Genomic DNA, 24,216 nt, shown 5'->3' with positions numbered 1-24,216 from the left:
GCCAACACCCGACATCATGGTGTGGGGAGCGATCTCCTACACTGGCCGTACACCACTGGTGATCGTCGAGGGTACACTGAATAGTGCACGGTACATCCAAACCGTCATCGAACCCATCGTTCTACCATTCCTAGACCGGGAGGGAACTTGCTGTTCCAACAGGACAATGCACGTCCGCATGTATCCCGTGCCACCCAACGTGCTCTAGAAGGTGTAAGTTAACTACCCTGGCCAGCAAGATCTCCGGATGTGTCCCCCATTGAGCATGTTTGGGACTGGATGAAGCGTCGTCTCACGCGGTCTGCACGTCCAGCACGAACGCTGGTCCACCTGAGGCGCCAGGTGGAAATGGCATGGCAAGCCGTTCCACAGGACTACATCCAGCATCTCTACGATCGTCTCCATGGGAGAATAGCAGCCTGCATTGCTGCGAAAGGTGGATATACACTGTACTAGTGCCGCCATTGTGCATGCTCTGCTGCCTGTGTCTATGTGCCTGTGGTTCTGTCAGTGTGATCATGTGATGTATCTGACCCCAGGAATGTGTCAATAAAGTTTCTCCTTCCTGGGACAATGAATTCACGGTGTTCTTATTTCAATTTCCAGGAGTGTATTAGCGTTACCAAGCCCTACGGCGAGAAATTGCAAAACTCTCTTTACTTTTTGACTCCCGTCGCACTACTGTAGAGGGTACGGTATGAAAGAGATTGTAGCGTGGATCAGTGGAAGCACATCGCCTGTTCGGGTGAATCATGCTTCATGATACTTCAGGTCGACGGTCGCGTCCGGATACGCCGTCGTCCAAGCTATCAGCTGCTCAATACATGCACTCCACCACGGACGGTGGCCGCTGAGGGCAATATTGTGCTGTGGGGTCAATCACCTCGGCTGCCATGGGGCTTTTGGTAGTAATCGAAGGCACCATGGCAACTGCGGACCACTTGAACAGTACTGTCAGTACTGTGGACCACTGCTTTCTTTCATGCTTAATGTCTTCCAGGAAGTCGAAGGCATCTTCCAGCAGGTTAGCTGGAACTCATGGTGATGTCTTTCCACCAAATTCAAGTGACGTGAATCCGACAGAACAGATCTGGGCCGAACGGGCGTCAGCTCTGCTCCCACAAAGTATCGAGCAGCACCTAATGGGATTTGCGTGATCTGTGCCTAAACATCTGGTGTCCCATACATCCGGAAATCTACTGAGGACTTGCCGATTCCATATCACGCAGAATCGTTGCTGTATTGCGTTTCAAAAGTGGACGACGCATGTATCTTACACCTGTTAGGCGCCTCTCCCTGGTTCTAGGGTTACATTTACATAGGCAGTTAGTCACTTGGCGGTCGTGCGATTAGTTAACGCTCGTAGCTTAATCTGACTTGTGACTTGCACCGTCAATGTGAAAACCACCTGCATTAGATGAATTTGGTGAAGTGTTTCACCCCTAGTCGGGTGACAACGTTAGTAGCTTTTCCTGTCAAAATGTTCACTTTCAGCTTCCATGCGACGATTTGAGTAAAATAAGTTTCGACTACCGCCAGCCTACGGATATACAGGACTCCTAAATAAGCTACAGCGAAGAAAGAATACAGGCAACTGTTATTAATCTATACATGCGCACACCGTTATTGTATAAACACAATATATTGCAAATTAGTATTTTGAGCCTGTACTTTAGCAACGGTTAGAGGATAGTAAATGAATCCAAAGCAGCCAACCAGTTGCAACAAAACGTGGTCTTATCCAACCTTTGAGAATGGTTCTGACGGATGTTAATCTGCCTTCTTCAGAAATGTGTGTAACCTGAAAACAATGAAACAGCAATAAATACATGCTCAAAAACATGATATATGTGATATTCTCACCCTTTTGTGAGGATCTAGTCTCTGTATGAAGTGTAATTTTGACATGGATTTTTCCCGGTTTGTAATTATTGCTGTTACAGTGTCTTCAAGTTACACGAATTTCTGTAGAAGACGGGCATACATCCGTCGAAACTATGGTCAAAGGCTGAATAAAGCCAGCTTTTGTTGCAATTGTTTTGCTGCTCTGGATTCATATACTGATACTGCAAATCACTGAGAGTGAGCTTAGAACCCAGCACGCCTTAACAAGTAGACGGGTGGCTCACCGACGGACCGAATAGCCAAACTGCAATTAGGGATTCATGAAGTAGTAGAGGATCTTTTAAAACAGGAGTACCATAACAGAGAACATGTATATCGGGTATAAAGGTTCCACATTGAGTGGCTACCTATTTATTGTTGCATGAATTTTCATAGTACTACTGCAACATCTGCAACGCTGGATTATAGTTTTATTAATGCTTGTTAAGGTTATGGTCATAGTTTAGGCTTACAGTTTGAGCAAGATCACTACTTGTCTTTCTACTGAAAACACAATATAAATACATAAAATGGCTAATATGATCATATAAGTATCAACGTGTGTGAATAAAAATTTCATCTGTAATAATACTCAATTTCCGCAAATCTTGCAAAAATTCAGGTAATAGTTACAACAAAAATCCCAAGCTTTCCGTTCTCGAGACTCTACCTCGCAATCAACAGCCGCATCTTGTAACTGAAGGTGCACAGCAGACTAAAGCTACTAACCATTCGAAATTGGGACTGAACACACATATATCTACGAGGCCCTCGCCTGTCCAGTCATATGCTATGCAAATGATGTGCGGATCTCAGCCCATCCCACGCACTCCGTCTCGGATTCCGTATCCATCTAACCCCTCACCACCCGCATCCTGAACCAGCCGCAAAAATTCCCGCATCTCCTCCAACACCCTCAACACCTTCGTCAGTCCTATACATCTTACAAAATCTAATCCCAACAATCCACTGTATCCGCATCCTTGGGAACTCTGGCCGCTGCCGCGTCTCTGCCAACTGCTTCCAATTTCCTTACTCCTCCAAACACATATTGTCCTTTCACAGCGTAATTTCAACCGCCTCCCTCTCCCAGGGCACGAAATCATCTACGAGGACTATCCTTTCTACCAATCACAACCTACCGCACCTCTTTCTTTCCCCGCTTAACTGCAGTGCAGTCCACCTCCTACAATCCGTCTTTTTACCCTTCCCAAGACTCATCGCACATTATTTCTCTTAGCACTTCCCCTCCAATCCCATTTACATCGAAGCACCACACCTAGGAAATATTACCAGAAGATCATAGTGTCATCTGCCCCATAAAGCTGGATATTAGACACATCACCGTACATTTAACGTTAAGATCATTGTTTATATCCCAAAAAAGGGTGTTGACGTATGTGACTGTTTTAATCAGAGGCTGAGCGACAACATGCATTCTACCAGTCCAGCTCTTTAAGGGGATCACATTTACGACAGAGAAAAGTGAAAGAAAAAAATCCGAATAAGTGCGAATAGGACTCGCGGACTGCGGGTTCCGCATAAACTTAATTATGTATATAGAAATTCGTCCGTCCGGAAATCTAGAAATTCAACGATTTTTGCGTGTTATCGATATCAATACTGGCAAGATATCAAAATACGTGATATTAGTGGTCGTGTCTTTTACTGCCATTGACTTGGAAGCTTAAACTTTTTACGTCGACAAAGGCTCATAGACCTTAGTATGTTTCATAAATTTGAACTCCATACGTTCACCCGTTCCTGGGGAAAAGGGATCTTAAAAGAAAAAACCTAACAGTTGAATAGCAAATGGCAAAAAAATATTTTTCGTGTGTCGTAATTACAGATTAATAATTTTCGGATATTTTTACCTTACTTGCACTACGAAACTTTGCTTCTTGCCAAATTTCATGATTATTAGTCAACGGGAAGTACGCTATAGGTTTTGATGAGTGAGTTTGCGAGTTTCAAAGTACGTGAATCAAATTGCCGCATCTTTTGATTGCATTGACTTTTTACACCGCAAGGGTACCGTAGAGCCTAGTATGTGATATATATTTCAAATTGATACATCTACTTATTCCTGAGAAACAGAGTTCTTAACAGTCTGACCGGCAGAGAGACAGACGGAAAAGAAAGTGATCCTAGAAGATTTCCTTTTTTCCTGACTGAGGTACGGTTCCCTAAAAACGAGAATACGCTACTACAAGAAACAACTTGGACGTGGTCTTGTAGATGAGCTGCAGCGACCAAGATGGAATGCAACAACTCTGATAAAAAATTGGAAGAATATTAAATGCAATCAAACGATAAAGAAGATGTATGTACTAATATGGGTAGATTACATTACAAGAAACGAGAGTAATTATGGCTTACCTGGTTTGCGGTAGGAAACGTACAGGTAGAGGGTGACGACCACAACGAAGGTGATGAGCGCCATGACCCAAGACATGAGGAACATCACTCCGATACACATGAGGGTTCCCAGCAGGCTCACCCACGCATTGTAGTACTGCAACAAGAGGTCACCATGTAGCGCCACTCACAGCTGACTTCAGTTGCCAGTGACAAAGTTTAACACCTGAACAAAAGAAACTGATATCTTGCGAATTGTACATGTTTTTAGTCCTTCTCCACATCTTCATTTCTCAATTCTGCATTTTGTCTGTTCAGAAAACAATCCATTTCCTGCTGAAAACTACCAATTCGTCATTCTGGAAATGCATGTCATTCAATGGTTTCTTCATTTGGGAAAAGGGGAAGAAGTCACAGCGTGCTGCGTCAGAAGAATACGCGGAATGACGCAAAGTTTGATAGCCTAAAGTAGCGGTATGTGTGACTGCCCTGTGCAGAACGAGCTGCGGCGTTGTTGTGGAGCAGAAACACCTCTAATGACAGCTTCTAGTAAAGCGACGTCTGGTCAGTATCCTGCAATCTCGTCAGAAGATTTGGATAGTATGCTCCTGTGACGGTTTGCCCCCCCCCCCCTCCCCCCTACGAGCTTAATTTGCGTGCACCATATCGTAGCAGTCCCAGAAAACACTCGGCATCCCCTTGTCCAAGGATGACTGGGTCTTCACGACTTCGGAGGTGGCAAATCCAATTTTTTCCACTGCCAGCTCCGCTTCTTTGTCTTAGTCATAGTGATACATTCAGCATTCCTCCAAGATGATTAGATGGCTGAAGAAGTCTTCTGGACTGGCCTGCCAAAGGTATAACATAACCTCTGCTGCCTCGATTTTACAGGCTTTCTGAATGGGTGTGAGCAGTCGTAGAACCCAGTGGGCTGCAATCTTTGTCATATTCAAAATGTCGCGAAAGACACTGGAAACCATCAGAGACAAATTTTCACTTTTCCGGTATCACTTCGATCGTGATACGCCGGTCTTTCGGCACCAGACTTCACTTCTCTCGAGGTTCCCGTTTCTTCACAGGCTGATGACCTGCTGCTTGTTGTTCAGCATTCAGATTTGTTTGACAACACTGGAAGTGTCTGTGCCAGCTGCTCAATGTGTCACTGTACATGTCCACCAACTCAGCATGGATTGTTGCAGTGCCGTTCCGCTTCAAATGCAGAAGCAAATGAATTACTGCAAGATACTCAAGTTTATAAATGGAGAGCTTCGTTTTGTTGTGGATCCTCTAGAGGCATGTTGCGATATTGTAACGTGAGGATTTCAATGCGTACTAGGACTGCAGACGTGAACTAACAAACAAAAAAATTAATTGTGTAACTTTGCTTTTTGGGGATGATTTTTAAAGCTTTATTACTACCCTTGTATGTGTTCTCTATGTCATCTAAGTGCCATGCATTAGCTGGTGCGATGGTGTTTTCTTATCGCTTGGAACCCAGTGTATGACACTCATTCGCTTGTCTACATAATCCACCTACTTTATTTCAGTCGCAAGTCTGTCATATTTATGTCTTACAGTCCGATCTGTTTCCTGAGTCACTTATTTTTCTGTATCTCTGAGTAACGATCAATGTGCATGAGTGGTTTTTCGCATTTTAAGACCATACCTCACTGCCATTTATCAAAAGTGGAAATATACGTACTTATTGTAAACTTTTGTTTTCAGTCACATCAAAGGCATGGTTGTGAAAACATTTCTTAATTTACCAAAAATGCTCCAGAACATTTATATTCTTCTCGTATTTCTTCTGCTGTCCGTCCAGTGACTGTTATCAGCTTCCCTGAACAAAAACTCTTCAACGTCTTCTATAACTTCTTTGCTGATTTATAGAATGCTTCTTGGACGTATTCATTAATCACTATTTCAGCCTACTTGCAAAATTCTGGACTAATGTTCTCGATTCGTTTTCTTAATTAATCTGCTCTAGAGGCAACTGGCATAATTTCAGCAAAACGAAGGACGTTCAGCTGTGCTAAATCAATGCGTAGTTCGTATTTATCCCAGTCTTTTTTTCACAAGTTCTTCTCTGGCTGTTGGAAAACGTTTTTGCAATGCATAATCTTGTTGACCACGCTCTTGAAAAAAAGATGCATTACGAACGAATTACCCAAATGGGACGGTAATCGGTAGATATGACGTTCGAGTACTTCTCCAACACATGCACATCCCTGTGCACTCGCCATTTAGATTCAAATTTTTTCCTTGTTTCTGGAAATGAAGGAAAACCTTCTGCTTGCGGTTTGCTAATTATAGTGGCATCAGAGTTTCCCTCCAAAATGACAGAATATATTATTGTTCATTATGTCAAATGCCTGTCCTACGTCATAGACGATACTAGGGTACTCATCGTTTAGATCTTTAAGTGCCTCACACACGAAATAATAAAGTGAAATTTCTGTTGAGTCTCGTTTTCTCGAGCCATACTATGAGTCTGCATTGATATCTGATACTGTTCTCTTACAAGTTACCTTCTCTAAGGCCTTCGACAGCACTGATAACAAGGAAACTGAGCTGTAATTGTGATGTTTCTCTCTTACTTTTTATGAAGCAGTTTTACTAACGAGTATTTTAATTCTACATTTATGTCCTCACTCCGCCAGCTACCGTACGGTGTGTGGTGGAGGATACCCCTAACCGCTATCCTCTTCCCACTTCCCTGTATCATTGGTGTATGAGAAGAACGACTGTTAATAAACTTCAGTATGAGGTCTCATTGCTCTGATTTTCTTGGTGTAGTCATTTCGCGACACCTCGTAAATTCAGCAGCAACCCTCTCGGTCACACGATGTAGCGACTGCCACTGGAGTTTGTTGAGCGTCTCAGTAACACCCTCGTCCGACTAAACGATTCCAGAACGAAAGATATCCGCTCTCCATTGGGTCTCTGTCTCTTTTGTTAGTGTAACCTGGTATGGGTCGTACACTGGTGGACAATTCACAAGCATTGGTCGAACAAGCATTTTGTAAGCCACTTCTTTCTTGGGTGAACTACATTTCCTTGGGATTCTTCCAATGAATCTCACCCTGTAATCAGCTTTCGCTACTCTTTACTTCGTATGGTCAGTCCAATTTAGGTCGCTTAGTATGGTTATTCCTACATATTTTCGGTAGTTATTGTGCCCAGTGATTTTTCTCCAATAGCGTAATGGTGCTGTAATAATCTATTTGTATACTTGCGCGCAATATGTAAGACTTTTACACACGTTCTGGGTCCACTGTCAGTCCCTGTACTAACCATTATCCCTCCGCATGTCTCTCTGTATCTCGTTACAGTCTTCTGGTGATTCGTGAAAACATCCCGCCAGAAAGACGCGTTCCACAGGTTGCTGAGTGCAGCGCTAATGTTTGGTGCACTGACATTCGTACGTCTACTTGGTGTTTCGTCATAATGTCAGTACTTACTCCTCGTTAATTTAAGAAATGATGGAACTTCCTCATTCCCGTCCCATGTTTGTGTACGATGCAGCAACTGCTTTGGAATACCATAATGCAAAAGTTGTGGAGAAGAGTATCGTTTTGACTGAACTTTCCAAGTACTGACAGACACTGGTAACTGAGGATGTTGCACAATTATGCTGCATCACTGATGCTTTAATCCTCACACACAGCAGTTGTAATATGTCCTGCCATTATACCTCTTTCCAACTGTCCATATACTTTCAATTTACTATTCAGAGTTTCTTGTTCTCTCCATGCAATTATGGTATAACTCCCTTTTCTCTTACATGAAAATGTCATATTAAATTAAAGTATCATATCCATCGAAGTTCTGAGATTTTTGAGTTTTTTACTCGACAATAAAATAAAAAGTATGATGTGAAACTCTTTGATTTATGTGTAACATTAAAACTTTACAGTACTACCACCTTTAACGCCTGGTACTGTAAGATGGAACCTCGCTCAATCACTTCTTCTTCCACTGATATCGTGATACCTTCTTCGTAAGCTGATCCACGGATGAAAAGTCGTTAATAGTTTTAACGAAGCATCGGAAATGTTAATTTAGGTCTTTAGCTGAGTAATGGATGTAAGATCCGTTTCTTCGTGTAAGGTATAGGTGTTTTTGCTAACTTGACAGTTATATATGACTACGAATTTAAAATAAACAAAGTACATCTTACAGAAAACAAAGGAAGAACCGTCATAGCCAATGAAATGATAACATTGCAAAATGAAAGTATATCGGATTGTACCTTGAACGCTGGTCTCCAACCGGGGCTCTTTGATATGGAAGCATGGAAGACGGAGAAGTTGATAAGAGCGTAGGCTGCGAGGAAGAAGTTGGAGAGCAAAGGTGCGATCGCATTCAGCTGTGCTGAAAAAAAATACAAACTCAAATTAATCAGCAAGTCGCATGTCTTATTACAGAAATGTCTCATACTATCGTAATTGTCAGTAGCACCGGTTTTAAGATTATTACGAGTTTTTGAGCTCACCAATTAATATGCATCCGAAGGAAATTAGCGACACGAGGATATAACCTCTGACAGGGTCGTTGTTTGCACCATACCCAACGGAGAAGAATCCTATGAATGGATACAGCCTGTCCTTTGCGAGGGCCTAGAAAAATTGAAAACAAATGTTTATTGTCTCTATCAAAACGATTGACATAATTGAACGATATTGCATGGCATCATGTGCTCTACAAGTCACGCGCCCTTAAAGCAATGCAGGCATATGTCATCAATTCATTAATTTTTGAGTGTCCTCGTCCAAAAAATGCATTTTTCTGGTTCTTTTGACTCATAAGGTTGTACCCGTATAAACATTATAGCGAAGTTCTTCCCATTACTCTTAAACTCACTTTCTAAAAACAATTACTCCTGCACAATATCGGTGTCTAAGAACAAAAACTAGCAAACAACATGAGGATGAATTTTGTAACCCAGGGAGTAACCAATCTCCCAATTCTAAGGAAATGAAAGTAAGAAATCGGTTATGTGGACTTACAACATCGTACAAAGGGTGAGTCGGAGCGTCCTGAAACATACTTAAAACGACAAAGACGTAACATTAAACATAAGAATGTAAATTGCCTAGCCACATTTAATGTGCACTTCAACTAAAAACATTAACAGAATTACTCAAAAAGAAAAATATTGTGATAACTGAAATCTAAGAAGAAAATATTTAGTGAAACATCTTTCTTGGTTCAGAAAAATTTAGAATTTTTTAAAAGGAGAACCAAGAAAGAGTATAAAAAAGCCACAATGTTCAAAACAGTTAATTGTAAGTAAAAATAAATTGAACTCGAGAATAGAATTTAAACTCATAAGTGGAAGGCTTTCCACATTAACCTTTAAGTCTACATGAAAACTGTATACTGCTGTCAACACACATGCACCAACAAACAAAATAAAAACAACACAAACAGGGCAAACACAAGAATTTTGGCCAATAATTAATCAGCAGCACATTAGTCCGAATTCCATCAAGAAACAAAGTAGTTTCGTGGAGATTTTAATGCCCAAATCGGCAAAGAACATCGTCACAGACGTGTAGTAGACAGATATACTGCACATACCATAACTAATGCAAATGAATAACTACTTACCAGCCTATGTGAAGAACACGGTATGGTATTAAAATCCATATTATTTTAGAAGCTTCCTCGTAAGCAAACTACATTGGTGTCACTGAATCTAGTTAGGTAGGGAAACAACTTGGTCGTGTGGCTATAAGTAAACACTGCGATGGAAATATTCCATTTTAAAATCGCTAAAAGTGCTGGTTTGGAATTAGATAATTATATGCCCATAATCAAGTTCAAAATCAGACCCATAGATAGAAAAAAGAATCCGTACCAACGAAAGAAGTTTGACACATAGAGATCAACCAAGGACAGTAATTCTAAAACAATATTAATACGAGCAGCAGAAAACATGATTGCCCTAAATAAATGAATGAATGATAATGGAATGATGAATATGGTGAACCTGTCCTCAACAGACAAAGAGCCTGGACATCCGAAAAAAAATCGAGAAGTCTTTGTATAAAAGCAACATCGAAAGTTCTTCAGATAGTCACAGTATATGATCGGCTGAGCTCAAAAGAATCGGAGTTCAAGTAAATCACCTTAAGGCAGTTCTGCAAAGTATTCCAAACCAGCTCAATACACCACCAAATTTACGTTTCAAGCATCTAAAAACGGTCAAAACCGTATGCAAAAACAACGAAAACTTTAAAATACTAGCAGAATATTTCAAGCAATAACACAACTGCAACCTACCAAAGAAAACTGTAATTTTGACTATGTATATCAAGAGAATCGGATTCGAAGGAACTAAAATTCGAGAAAATGAAAGAAATCTTAAGAATCTGGAGTAGACGACATTCCCTGAGACGTGCTGATATCCTTGGGAGAGCCAGACACAGCAAAAATATTCCACCTGGCGTGAAAGATGTGTGAGAGAGGTGAAATACACTCAGACTTCAAGAAGGATGTAATATCCCAATTAGAAAGAAAGCAGGTGGTGACAATTGTGAATATTTACGAATTATTAGTTTCATGACGTCATGGCTGCAAAATACTAATATGATTTATTTACAGAAAACTGGAATAGCTAGTAGAAGCCGACCTGGAAGAAGATCAGTTTCGATTCCGGAGAATTGTAGGAACACGGGAGGCAATACTAAACATACGACGTCTCTTAGAAGATGTTAAATGGAACGCACCCTTTGAAATTATGAAGATGGCGTGGGTAAAATACAGGGAACAAAAGCTTATTTACAATTTTCACAGAAACCAGACAGCAATAGAAGGGCATGAAAGGGAAGCAATGACTCAGAGTGAAGTGAGACATGATTGCAGACACACGTGGAGCCTACCCCGATGCTATTCAGCTTGTTCAGTGAGCAACCAAACCAAGGAAAAATTTGGAGAAGGATTAAAGTTCAGGAAGAGGAAATAAAAACTGTGGGTTTGCTGATGACATTGTAATTCAGTCAAATGCAGCAAAGGACTTGGAAGAGCAGTTCAACTGAATGGAAAGTGTCTTGAAAGTCGTATGTAAGGTGAACATAAGAAAGGCGACAAAACAAGGATAATGGAATGTCGTCGAATTAAATAGGTGATGCTGAAGGAATTAGGTTAGGAAACGAGACACTAAAAGTAGTCGAAGAGTTTTATTACTTGAGCAGCAAACTACGTGGTGGTGGACAAAGCAGAAAGGACAAAAAATGTAGACTCGCAATAGGAAGAAAAGTTTTTCTGTAACGGAGAAAATTAAGTGTTTGGCAGTCTTTTCTGTAGGTATTTGTCTGGAGTTTGGTCATGTTTGGGAGTCAAATGTGGACAACAAGTTGTTCAGAAAAGGAGAGAATAGAGCTTCTGAAATGAGAAGCTAGAGAAGACGTGCTACAGAAGAATACTGAAGATTAAATGGATAGATCATATAAGTAATGAGGAGTTACAGAACAGGATTGGGAAGAAAAGAAATTTGTGGCACAACTAAAAGAAGGGACCGGCTGATAGGGCACATTCTGAAACATCGAGGGATTACCAGTTTGTTATTGGAGAGAAATGGGGGAAGGGTGGGTGGTTAAAATTGTAGAGATAGCTCAGGACTTGAATACAATAAGCACGATCAAATGCCCTAAGTTGGTGTTGTTCAGAGATGAAGAGGTGGGCACAGGACAGCTGCATAAAACCAATCTTCTGACTATAGATCAAAAGAAAAACAACAAAACAACTAAAAAAAATAACAAAAATCTAAAGATGACAATACAATTGTAGAATTATGGAAGCACTCTAGTGACAATATGATAGCATGCTTAACAAAAATAATTCAAGAAATTTGGAAAACAAACAGACTCCTGGCTGGATATACATCTGCCTCAATATATACACTACAAAAGACAGGAGATAAAACAGATGCTAACAAATATTGAAGACTCTCCCTGTTGCCAGTGACCTATAAGATCCTGTAGAAGGCCATTTTAAGCAGAGCTGAAACAATACTTGAGCCACAGTTACGTGAGTGCGAAGGAAGGTACAGGAAGAGAGGCAGGAGAGAGATCATGTGTAGAAAAAGTCACAAATTTAAAGCACAACTTAGAAATACAGAAAATCAGAAGCTTGAAATAAGTTTGACATTTGTAGACTTCGAAAGATGTACCATTCTATTGATGGAAATACATCACTCGATTTTTAAAAGAGTTTGGTGAAAGTAATAAAATAACAGATATACTTAAAGCAACTTTATCATCATCATCATCATCATCATTTAAGACTGATTATGCCTTTCAGCGTTCAGTCTGGAGAATAGCCCCCCTTATACAGTTCCTCCATGATCCCCTATTCAGTTCTAACATTGGTGCCTCTTCTGATGTTAAACCTATTACTTCAAAATCATTCTTAACCGAATCCAGGTACCTTCTCCTCGGTCTGCCCCGACTCCTCCTACCCTCTACTGCTGAATCCATGAGTCTCTTGGGTAACCTTGCTTCTCCCATGCGTGTAACATGACCCCACCATCTAAGCCTGTTCGCCCTGACTGCTACATCTATAGAGTTCATTCCCAGTTTTTCTTTGATTTCCTCATTGTGGACACCCTCCTGCCATTGTTCCCATCTACTAGTACCTGCAATCATCCTAGCTACTTTCATATCCGTAACCTCAACCTTGTTGATAAGGTAACCTGAATCCACCCAGCTTTCGCTCCCATACAACAAAGTTGGTCGAAAGATTGAACGGTGCACAGATAACTTAGTCTTGGTACTGACTTCCTTCTTGCAGAAGAGAGTAGACCGTAGCTGAGCGCTCACTGCATTAGCTTTGCTACATCTCGCTTCCAGTTCTTTCACTATGTTGCCATCCTGTGAGAATATGCATCCTAAGTACTTGAAACCGTCCACCTGTTCTAACTTTGTTCCTCCTGTTTGGCACTCAATCCGTTTATATTTCTTTCTCACTGACATTACTTTCGTTTTGGAGATGCTAATCTTCATACCATAGTCCTTACATTTCTGATCTAGCTCTGAAATATTACTTTGCAAACTTTCAATCGAATCTGCCATCACAACTAAGTCATCCGCATATGCAAGACTGCTTATTTTGTGTTCACATATCTTAATCTCACCCAGACAGTCTATTGTTTTCAACATATGACCCATAAATAATATGAACAAGAGGGGAGACAGGTTGCAGCCTTGTCTTACCCCTGAAACTACTCTGAACCATGAACTCAATTTACCGTCAACTCTAACTGCTGCCTGACTATCCATGTAAAGACCTTTAATTGCTTGCAAAAGTTTGCCTCCTATTCCATAATCTTGTAGAACAGACAATAACTTCCTCCTAGGAACCCGGTCATATGCCTTTTCTAGATCTATAAAGCATTGATACAATTCCCTGTTCCACTCATAACACTTCTCCATTATTTGCCGTAAGCTAAAGATCTGGTCCTGACAACCTCTAAGAGGCCTAAACCCACACTGATTTCATTCCAATTGGTCCTCAACTAATACTCGCACTTTCCTTTCAACAATACCTGAGAAGATTTTACCCACAACACTGATTAAAGAGATACCTCTGTAGTTGTTACAATCTTTTCTGTTTCCATGTTTAAAGATTGGTGTGATTACTGCTTTTGTCCAGTCTGATGGAACCTGTCCCGACTCCCAGGCCATTTCAATTATCCTGTGTAGCCATTTAAGACCTGACATTCCACTGTATTTGATGAGTTCCGACTTAATTTCATCCACCCCAGCCGCTTTATTGCACTGCAATCTACTGACCATTTTTTCCACTTCCTCAAATGTAATCCTATTTCCATCATCATTCCTATCCCATTCTACCTCGAAATCTGAAACATTACTGATCGCATTTTCACCTACATTGAGCAACTCTTCAAAATATTCCCTCCATCTGCCCAAGGCATCCACAGGATTCACCAGCAGTTTTCCTGACCTGTCCAAAATAGTTGTCATTTCCTTCTTACCTCCCTTTCGAAGACTGCTAATTACACTCCAGAATGGTTTTCCAGCAGCTTGACCCATAGTCTCCAACCTGTTTCCAAAGTCTTCCCACGATTTCTTCTTGGATGCTGCAATTATCTGTTTGGCTTTGTTTCTTTCTTCAACATAACTTTCTCTGTCTACCTGGGTTCTGGTATGTAGCCATTTTTGATACGCCTTCTTTTTCATTTTACAGGCTGCCTTGACTGTATCATTCCACCAAGCTGTTTGCTTCATCCTACTTTTACACACTACTGTTCCAAGACATTCTTTACCACTTGTAGTACTGTGTCCCTGTACTTTGTCCATTCCTTTTCCAATGACTGTAATTGACTACATTCAACAAACTGGTACCTTTCTGAGATCATTGTTATGTACTTGTGCCTGATTTCCTTATCCTGAAGTTTCTCCACTCTTATCCTCCTACATATGGACCTGACCTCCTGCACTTTCGGCCTCACAATACCAATTTCGCTGCAGATTAAATAATGATCAGTGTCATCAAAGAATCCCCTGAATACACGTGTGTCCCTCACAGCCTTCCTGAATTCCTCATCTGTTATTATATAGTCAATGATAGATCTGGTTCCCCTGCCTTCCCAAGTATACCGGTGAATGTTCTTATGTTTAAAAAAAGGAGTTTGTGATTACTAAGCCCATACTGGCACAGAAATCCAAGAGTTGTTTCCCGTTCCTGTTGGCCTCCATATCCTCTCCAATGAGCAGAACACTGTCCTTGTCCTTTACTCTAACAACTACATCACTGAGTGCCTCATAAAAACTATCCATCTTATCTTGATCTGTCCCTTCACAATGCGAATATACTGACACAATCCTAATTTTCTTGCTAGACACTGTCAAATCTATCCACATCAGTCGTTCGTTTACATACCTTATTGCAACTAAGCTGGGTTCCATTTCTTTCCTGATGTAAAGCCCTACACCCCATTGTGCTATTCCTGCTTTGACTCCTGACAGGTAGACCTTGTATTCTCCCACTACCTCTTCTTTCTCACCCCTTACCCGAATGTCACTAACAGCTAAAACGTCCAGCCCCATCTTACTTGCAGCCTCTGCCAGTTCTACCTTCTTCCCAGAGTAGCCCCCATTGATATTAATAGCTCCCCATCTCATAGGGGTTTTACCCCTAACGGCTGAGGGACTAACCGGTGGATTTGGTAGTCTTTGCCGTATGAGCACAAAGGTGACCACGACTCAGAATATGTCCGAGATGCCCAGCCTTATTCCAAAGTAAGTGGTATCCCGACGGTCGGGCCCACTTACTTGGCCACTCATACGTTGCCCGTGGTTCATGAACTAGGACATGACTACAGGAACCCACACCATGAACCACTTAAATCAACTTTAGTCAAAAGCAAAATTTGTGTGAGAACTGTCAGATAATTTTGAAACAAAATCCAGAGTAAGACAAGGGGATGGTTTGACATACCTACTTTTTAATTGTGTATTAGAGAAAGCGGCTAGAGAAAGGAGAAATGCCATAAATACTAACAGTATACAACTAGGAAGAATGCCAAATAAGACCACTGTACAATGTATAGCTTTTTCAGATGACATGGCACTTACTACAGACTCACTTGAAAATGCACAAGAACCAATTACAGAACTACAACGTCGATTAGTAAAAGTACAGTTACAAACACTATTTGAAAAAAATGCAATTCATGACGTACATCGTTCACGCACGTCAAAAGCATAAAATAAATAACAGTACAATATCTAAAGTAGACTCTTTTAAGTATCTAGGAGAATGGGTATGAAACAACACGAAGGAAAAGACAGAAATAGAGACTAGCCTACATAAAACTGGGATGACCTTTCAAATATCAAGAAACATGTCTATGAAAATATCTTTATCCTGAAACACAAAAGTGGAACATTATGGAACAGTGGTCATACCAGAAACAGTCTATCCTGTAGGAACTCTTAAACTGACTACGAAGGGAGAGCTATAGAAGTTAGACGAAACTGAAAGAAGAACCTCAATACAAACACTAAGAGCCAAAATCAGCAGAAAATTAGAGTACAGATTAATAGAGAACTATTACTTGAACCTATATGCAGGATGGATAATGGCAGAACAACTAAACAAAACTCTGACTTCCTAAATAATCACAAATTCAAAATCACATTGGTTAGAATTGTATTAAGAAATATCAAAATATGGGAGCCGACATGGACACAATAAGAAATAGAACAAGCTTTAAGGAAGCAGTAGAAAAGGCAGGCCTTCAGGACAGGAAAAAATGGAAGAACTTGAAGAAAATTAGCACAGGATAAAGAGAAACAACATTCTCGAAGAATGAAAACAGTGTGGGCCCAAAGAAAACTACAGTTGAAAACAAAAAATCAGAGAAATGTTGCTTTATTGTACCCTTCGAAATAAAAAACAACAACTGTGTGTGTGTGGGGGGGGGGGGGGGGTACACTAATCTATAACAGCATCAAATCACAGCATGCCATTACGAAAGAGGGAAAATATACCGTCTAACAATATTCCTTCTTACTATTCACTCCTGATGAAACTTTTGAAGAGTTTTGTTTAATGTTCTTGCTTCCCATTTTTCTTGTCATAGGAAGAAAAGCTCACTGTAAGCTATCAGTGATGCGACAAAAATCTTCCAGGCAACACGCTCGTTACACATGCTGCATGTAATATGCCACATGATAACGAAGGCAGTCGCTGATCGCCTGCAAATGGCTAACTACCGTTTTTAAAAAGGAAACGTTCTTGTCTCCAAGTGCCCTGATAATAATGTTTGTGTTTCTTTTATGTTTTTTGCTATCGAGACCAGCCCTATCTCATTGGTATACAAGAATTTTGTTGAAATGTCAGAAACGTGGAGGCTGAATAATTGAAGAAAAAGAATGTGGCGCTAAGTAGTCCCAGTATTTAAGATTCCGTTATTGTTTGAACTCCAAACTCTCTATTCAAACGGCACAGTATACAGAAGGATGGAAAATAAATTAAAATATATGTTATATGCCGATTAGTTTGGTTTTAGGGAAAGTAAAGGCACCAGACAGGCAGTTTTGACATTGCACTGACTAATGAATGCAAGAGTACAAAAAATCAAGACACATTCATGGGATTTATCGACCTAGAATAAGCGTCAGACAATTTAAAATGGTGCAAGAGGTTCGGAATTCTCATAAAAATCGGTGTAAGCTATAGGGAAACAATAGAGAACAATAAGAATGGAAAACTAAGAACGTAGGAATGGAATGGGCATTCTTGATCAATTTGTCCGTTGACTGCCGGTTTGCCTACATGTTGTGGCAAAATCGTGACGTAATCATAACCCTTGCCTCTCTTAAGACCCACCCCATTCTGAAGCCACGCCCCTTCCTCTCCTCCCTGTTTTCCTAAGGTACGCGCTTTTTTGGAAATAGGTCAATCAAAGAGCAATTAAGACAGCTCTCCCAAAAACAGTTCAGAATTTTGCTGTAGAATCACATTTCTTAACTCCTTTCTAAGCTCCGTCCCTTTTTGTAGGAAACAGATCAGTCACAGAGCTTCCTACAACAAGAATGTGTGAGGCATGAGTTTGTACCCACCCAGTGGTGTTGGAAATTGTTATTTTATGAATTTGAGGTCAAGGTAGTTTATTGTTTCTTTTGTTTCCATTTCCATAGCAGACTGAATGTTGTAGTGTGTGTTACATACCTACATGTATAAACTGTTTATATGTTCTTGTAATCCATCTATGAGGCATGTGATATCATCTACATACATGTGCCAGTGTAAGATTGAACTCTTTTTTTCTGTTATATCTGCAAAAATTCTTTTTTCATTGTGATATTTGCTAGTATGTATGACGTTGGTTTTGCATTCTGAGGCCTTTCTTTTTAAACAGATGAATTGTTAAATTCGATGTATTTCTGCTCATGTTTATTTTTGTGATTCGTATTAGTTCTTATGTAACGGTATTTGGGGTTTCTAGGTTTTCTGCCAGTTGTTCTTATATGATGTTGATTGCGTCACTGACTGGATTAAAGTGTATATATTGGACATCAAAGGAGATCTGTTTTATAATTTGCAGGATGTGTGAGTCTTTTTGTTTTGATATGAATGCTAAGGAGTTTTATATACTTCTGTTGTTCTCTAGTTTATAATGTTCAGCTAAGTATTAATGTCTGAACTTTGCAGTGTGGTATGTGTGACCACTCTTGAAATTGATAACTAATCTCAATGGGATATTTTCTATGTATGTCTTGAACTGCATTCTGTGTCTTGGTGCTGCTTTTTTTGTTTTCTAATATTGTTTGTTTCTGTTTTCTTGATCAAGTATTTGATATTTTAAGGTGTTTTTCAATTTCATTTGGAATCCAATGGGTAGATCAGACTTCAGTTTTTGGACAATTATTTTTTTTATAATTCTTCTTTGTTTTATTCGGATATTCCTCTATAACTATGAGCACCACAGTATTACTTTACCTGATTTTGTAGCTATTGCCCCTTTCTCTCGCTTTTTCCTTTATAGATTTTAATAGAGCTTCTTTGTTACCTTACTATTTGTTTCTATGAGTTTTCTAGTTTTAATGAGGTCATTTACTTGTTTTATTATGAATTTTCTCGTTCGTCCTATTTTTACATTATCGTTCTTCCTTCTTGTGCTGCAATACGTTCTGTTTCTATTATTTTGTCCCTAATGTGTATGTGTGTTCCTTTTTCTTGTTAATGTTGTATTACCAAATAAGATTAAAACTCTGATAGACAGCCAACCAGAAGTTAAAAACAAATTAAAAGAATTTCTGAGTGACAATTCCTTCTAGTCAGTAGATGAATTTTTAGATATGAAGTAGTAATTATAAAATAATAATAATAATAATTTAATTACATCATAAACCTTATGTTAAACTGACATGTTAAAAATCGTTACAAAATGTATTCATGATCTGTTCAACAAGCATTAATGTCATTTAATGAAATGTATTTAAAATTTTTCGAAACAAGTATGTTACCACTTTACTTAGTTGTATGACAGTGAGATTCAATATTCTTCGGTAAAATGTGTTTTGGAAGTTCTCCTGCAGTTGTTCTCTCATGAGCATGCTTAATTATGGTTGCTGCTTTCTCTCGATTTTTTCTGAGCTGTCTGTTCTGTTTTGTCTACCATGTGTCATAGGATTGTAGGATTGTTCACGTAAATAAGTACCTGCAAGTGCAAATCATATATTTTTCGTTTTGGTCAAAATTTTTTGCATAATGTTGCCTAATTTCATTACTGACCAATATCTCTGTGCTTCTAGCACTGCTTTGCACTATGTTTGAGAATCACTACTTAACTTTACCCAAATGTTATTTAGACTCAAATGATACTGATTACACTTTTTATTGACTTTAAACTTTTTTTATTATGAATATGTATGAGGGGCTTCTTGTACGTGTTGTAGGTCTGGAATGGGTATGCCTAACAGGCAAGGGCGCCCATACGATAGTTTGTAGGGTGGCCTAGACGTGGGGTATGGTGTATCTTTAATATTTTGGAAGATGAATGGCAACTCGTAAGTAGCCTTAAAGAAGTTGTAGTTCCGAACCTGTTAAAAACTTGCGTAATACCGATATATAATTTTTTTCCCCTGACAGCTAAAGGGGGAGGGGTGTTGCGCCACCCCCCCCCCCCCCCCCCACTCCCCAATCGTCGCCCACGAGAATAGGCGCCCTTGTTAACAGTCAGAAATAACATTATATATTTGAGCAATGACGCGGCTGGTGCGTTTCAAAGAAATAATATTGTCGATATTTGCAAACATCCTTCCTCAGCTGATCAGTCATGTCGATAAGAACAGATCTTATTTGCTCCCACAGGACATGGCTTCAGCGAAGGCTAAAATCGAAACTAAAACCGAGGGAGGTGATGTGTGGTTAGCACAGTGGACTCGTATAAGGGCGGACTACGGTTCAGATCAGTTAACGGAGAGCAGGGAATCAATGACGATAAGGCCGTGATATCATCATTGACAACAGATTCCAATTAGAATTTAAAGAAATATAGGAGGATATTTTTGGTTATTAATCGTGACAGGACACAGATTTCAATTAACGTAAGCAGTCAGTATCAAATATTCATCCTTGAGACTGAAAAGGTTGCGTATGGCTGGACAAAGTTCAAGAGTATTGTATGTATTCCTTTGACAGATATGTGCCGAACACGGTTGTGAGGTATGGAAAAAAATCCACAGTCTTTTTACAGCTGTGTTGGAAAGCTGCTTCAAAAACAACGTAGCCAAAGGCTAGACGAACAGAAACTGAAAGAAACGATGAGTAGCGTATGGCGAGCTATAAGCAAACCAGTCAAAGAATCCGAAAGTAAAACTCTATCTAGCGATCTGACAATAAATTCTTTGACATTATGTTAAAATAGCAAACGGTCAAAGCTATTTGTCCAGAGACTCAGTGACTGTAACGAAGTTGAACGAAGGATGACAGAGAGAAGATCGAAACATAAGTTCCTACTTCCAAAACGGTTTCACTGAAGATGGTAGTACTGCGATCTCTCTTTCCAATCGTCCCAATAATTTCAAATTGCCAATAATCAAGATAAGTGACCGTGTGATAGAAAATCAGTTAAAATCTCTCAACAGACAGAACCGGGGACTGGATGTGATGGGATACCAAAACGAGTATACGTAGGTTATGCGAAACAGCTTGCTCCTCTTCTAGCTGCAGTACACCGCAGGTGACTGGAGGTACGAATTACGAAACGTTTCAAGTGATTTCAAACCTGCGCAAATCAATCTCGTTCTCAAGAAGGGGCTTCGAAGAAAGACGTAAAACTATAGCCGTATACTGCTGACATCAGTCTGCTGCACAATTTTAGAATACATTTTAAGGTCCTGTGTTATGAACTTTCTGTGAACCGAAAACCTTCTCTGCAGGATTCAACATTGATTTTACAAATAACGCACGTGTGAAAAACAACGTACTTAGTTCTTCCACAGTAATTCCCGGCGCTCAGGCTGATGTGTTCCCCGACTTTCGTAAGGCGTTAGATAGAGTTCGGGTTTGCTGCCTAATCAACAAAGGACGATCATACGGAATATTGGACCAACTTTGTGAATAAATTGAGGAATTCCTAGCTAATGGAACACCTATATCACTCTTAAGAGGGAGAGAGAGATCTTCAGTCGTAAAAGTAATTTCAGGTGAAACAAAAAGAAAAAGACGCACCACGAAGGACCTACCCCAATGGCACACGGCGAGAGTTTCTTCTGCTTTTCTTCGTGCTTGCCACATCCTTCCTTGGCCAGCAAGGTCGCCGAATCTCTTCCCAGTTCAGAACATTTGGAGCCTTTTGCGCAGGACTCTCCAACTAGCTCGGTATTCTGACGATCTAAAGTGCGAATTGGACGGAATTTGGCACGTTATCCGTCAGGGGGACATCCAATAACTCTATCAATCAATGCAAATCCGGATAACTGCTTGCATAAGAGCCAGAGGTGGAACATCGCGTTATTGATTTGCTCAATCTGTGAATCTCTTTCCCTTGAATAAATCAGCCAATTTTTTTGAAATTGTAATTTTTGTTTGACTGCACATGCACATCACATGTTCCGATTTCCGTCCTGTTCGGACAATTCGTTCATTGTGCGTCTTTTTTTGCCTTAGAATGTATGTAAATGTTATTTTACCCATGTTGGATCTTGAGAACTCCGCGGTCTTTAATGATAGTAGCTGAAATATTTAGTCAGTAACGTCGGATAATTCATGAGTCTGTTGAACCTCAGCATAAAAGGGTGGAAAGCATCCGTTAGTGTATGATTACACGATTTCCGGACAATCGCTGCAAGCAGCCAGATCTGTTTAATATCTGTGTGTGCGTGATTGGGGGGGGGGGGGGGGGGGGAGGAGACTGCTTGAAACGGAACGACTATACAAAAACTATCGTAGTAAAGGCAGATGCCAGAGTGAGATTCTTTAGAAAAATCCTCAGGACGTGTAGTCCACCCACGAAGAAGGCGGTCTACAAAACCCTAGTTTTACCGATAGCTGAATATTTCTCGAAGTTCTGACACCCTTATCAGATAGGACAGTTGGAGGACACAGAGGAGATCCAAAGAAGGGCAGTGCGTTTCGTCACTGGTTCGTTTAGTATCAATGTGATGCTCATCCAACAACAGTAATAGACGCTGCAAGAGAGACGTTGCTCATTTCGGTGAGATTTCCTGTAAAAATTGCGAAATCATACGTTCCTAGAAAAGTCAACCAATATACCGTTTTCTCCTACGTACAGCTCGTGAAAGACTACGAACGCACAATTAGAGAAGCGTGAGCTCACACGGTGGCTTACCAACAATCTTTCTTCCCGCGCATAATTGGCCAGTGGATTTGGACAGGGAGGAAGTGACAGTGGTATGAAAAGCAGCCTCTGCCATACATAATAAGACGGCTTGCCAAGTATAGGCGTAGACGTATACTTGGTTCACCTTACGTCAACTCAGTTATTAGTGTGGGCGTCAGTAGGATGTAAAACTGCAACTCTCCCGCTCCTGTCTGTGTATGACCACAGGTAAATGCTATGCACCCTCACAATATCAAATGAAGGTATAGCCTACCACGAAAACCACCTCAAGAACGGTATATCTGCGACATATACATTGGACTTCCCGCCACGATAGCAGAAATTTACTTACCTGTAAAACTCTAGGAGCTCCCACGAGACTTGCAATAGCTGACGATAGTGCCGCTGCGAAGCACCCGCCGTAGATCAGAGGTCCCCACCACGACACCAGCTCCATCACCTGAACATGACGAACACTTACCGGTTATTAAGCCACCGAATCAGAAATACAGATAAACTGTTATGAAAATAATAAGATCGTAGCACTAATGTCTGATGAGGTGGATGAAATAATTCGAGGGAATAAAGCTGTCGGGAGATGGCGGTTTTCTAGTAGAAATTGATAAAGCGGGAGGAAATGTAACACAAAAGCAACTTGTAAATTGCTTAAATAATGCCTGCAAAAGAAGACAATTTCCAAATCTGGAGCAATTTTGTAACTGTTGTATTTCAAAAGAAAGGAGAGAGGTAAGACAAGCTGTAGGACTATCAGCCTGATAGAGCATACGACACAAGATATTCGCTAAAATATTATCAAGCGCATAAAAATAAACTTATGCATTTGATCAAGCGAAGGAACATGTTGGCTTTTAGGGTGAATACAGCATGACAAACCATTCGCAAGTCCTGAACGAAGTTACGGAACAGACCAGACAGTACAAACACTTGGAGACTACAAGATACACTGGGAATGTGGCCAATCTTACATCGGAGAAACAGTGCACACATTGAGAGCAACGCAGGAAGGAGCATGCGAAGTTTTATCGCCTACACTATCCCGAAAATTTCGCTTTAGATGTGTATGTTCTAGAAAACAGTAGCCGGATCAAATCTAACTAAACGTCTGTCGTGGCTCGCACTAATGGCTTCTGGGACCGTACAATTAAAGAAGCCATCAAACTAAAAATCACCGAAAACATCCTTAACAGAGATGGTGGAATGCACTTCAGCGCGGCGTGAGATCCAGCGATCGCGAGGAAGAAGAGGGCGCAGCATACGCGGAAACACGGCATGCCCATATGTAGCGATGAAAGCTCATCTGTGGCTCCTTCCAACAAAAAACGTAATGCATTCTGATGCTATGTGTGGGGCGACGGTAACCGTAACCTCCGAGCACATCAAACAAAACGTTCACTGTGACAATGCATTGAATAATGAAGAAGTTTAAAGAATATGAGTCGAGTATCTCTATTCACTGGTTGCGAAATCATTGATTGTACTCTTGAATATATTTCGTGGCAAATAATATTCATAACTGATGGTGTTTCAAAATAGTTATGACGTTACTTATAAAAACAATTGACAACTGGTTTGCGCCTCATAAACTCTGTATGAAATGCGTCCCTAAACATCCTACTAATAAGGCTACAAGA

General features: G+C 40.3%; 1 protein-coding gene across 1 annotated transcript in view; it reads right to left on the bottom strand.

Moving 5' to 3' along the window:
• The window catches only part of LOC126412633 (bumetanide-sensitive sodium-(potassium)-chloride cotransporter-like), a 594,798-nt gene that overhangs the window by 105,948 nt on the left and 464,634 nt on the right, over positions 1-24,216 (bottom strand). Inside the window, exons 9-12 of the mRNA XM_050082310.1 lie at positions 22,917-23,024; positions 8,738-8,861; positions 8,495-8,616; positions 4,264-4,399 (exon numbers count right to left, since the gene is read on the bottom strand). Coding sequence (XP_049938267.1) covers positions 4,264-4,399; positions 8,495-8,616; positions 8,738-8,861; positions 22,917-23,024 — 490 coding nt within the window. The remainder of the gene's footprint in view (positions 1-4,263; positions 4,400-8,494; positions 8,617-8,737; positions 8,862-22,916; positions 23,025-24,216) is intronic.

This window comes from Schistocerca serialis, chromosome 7, assembly GCF_023864345.2.
Source record: "Schistocerca serialis cubense isolate TAMUIC-IGC-003099 chromosome 7, iqSchSeri2.2, whole genome shotgun sequence".
NCBI classification, from domain to species: Eukaryota; Metazoa; Arthropoda; class Insecta; order Orthoptera; family Acrididae; genus Schistocerca; species Schistocerca serialis.
Note: the sequence above shows the minus strand (reverse complement) of the source record. Positions and strands in the feature narration are given on the sequence as shown.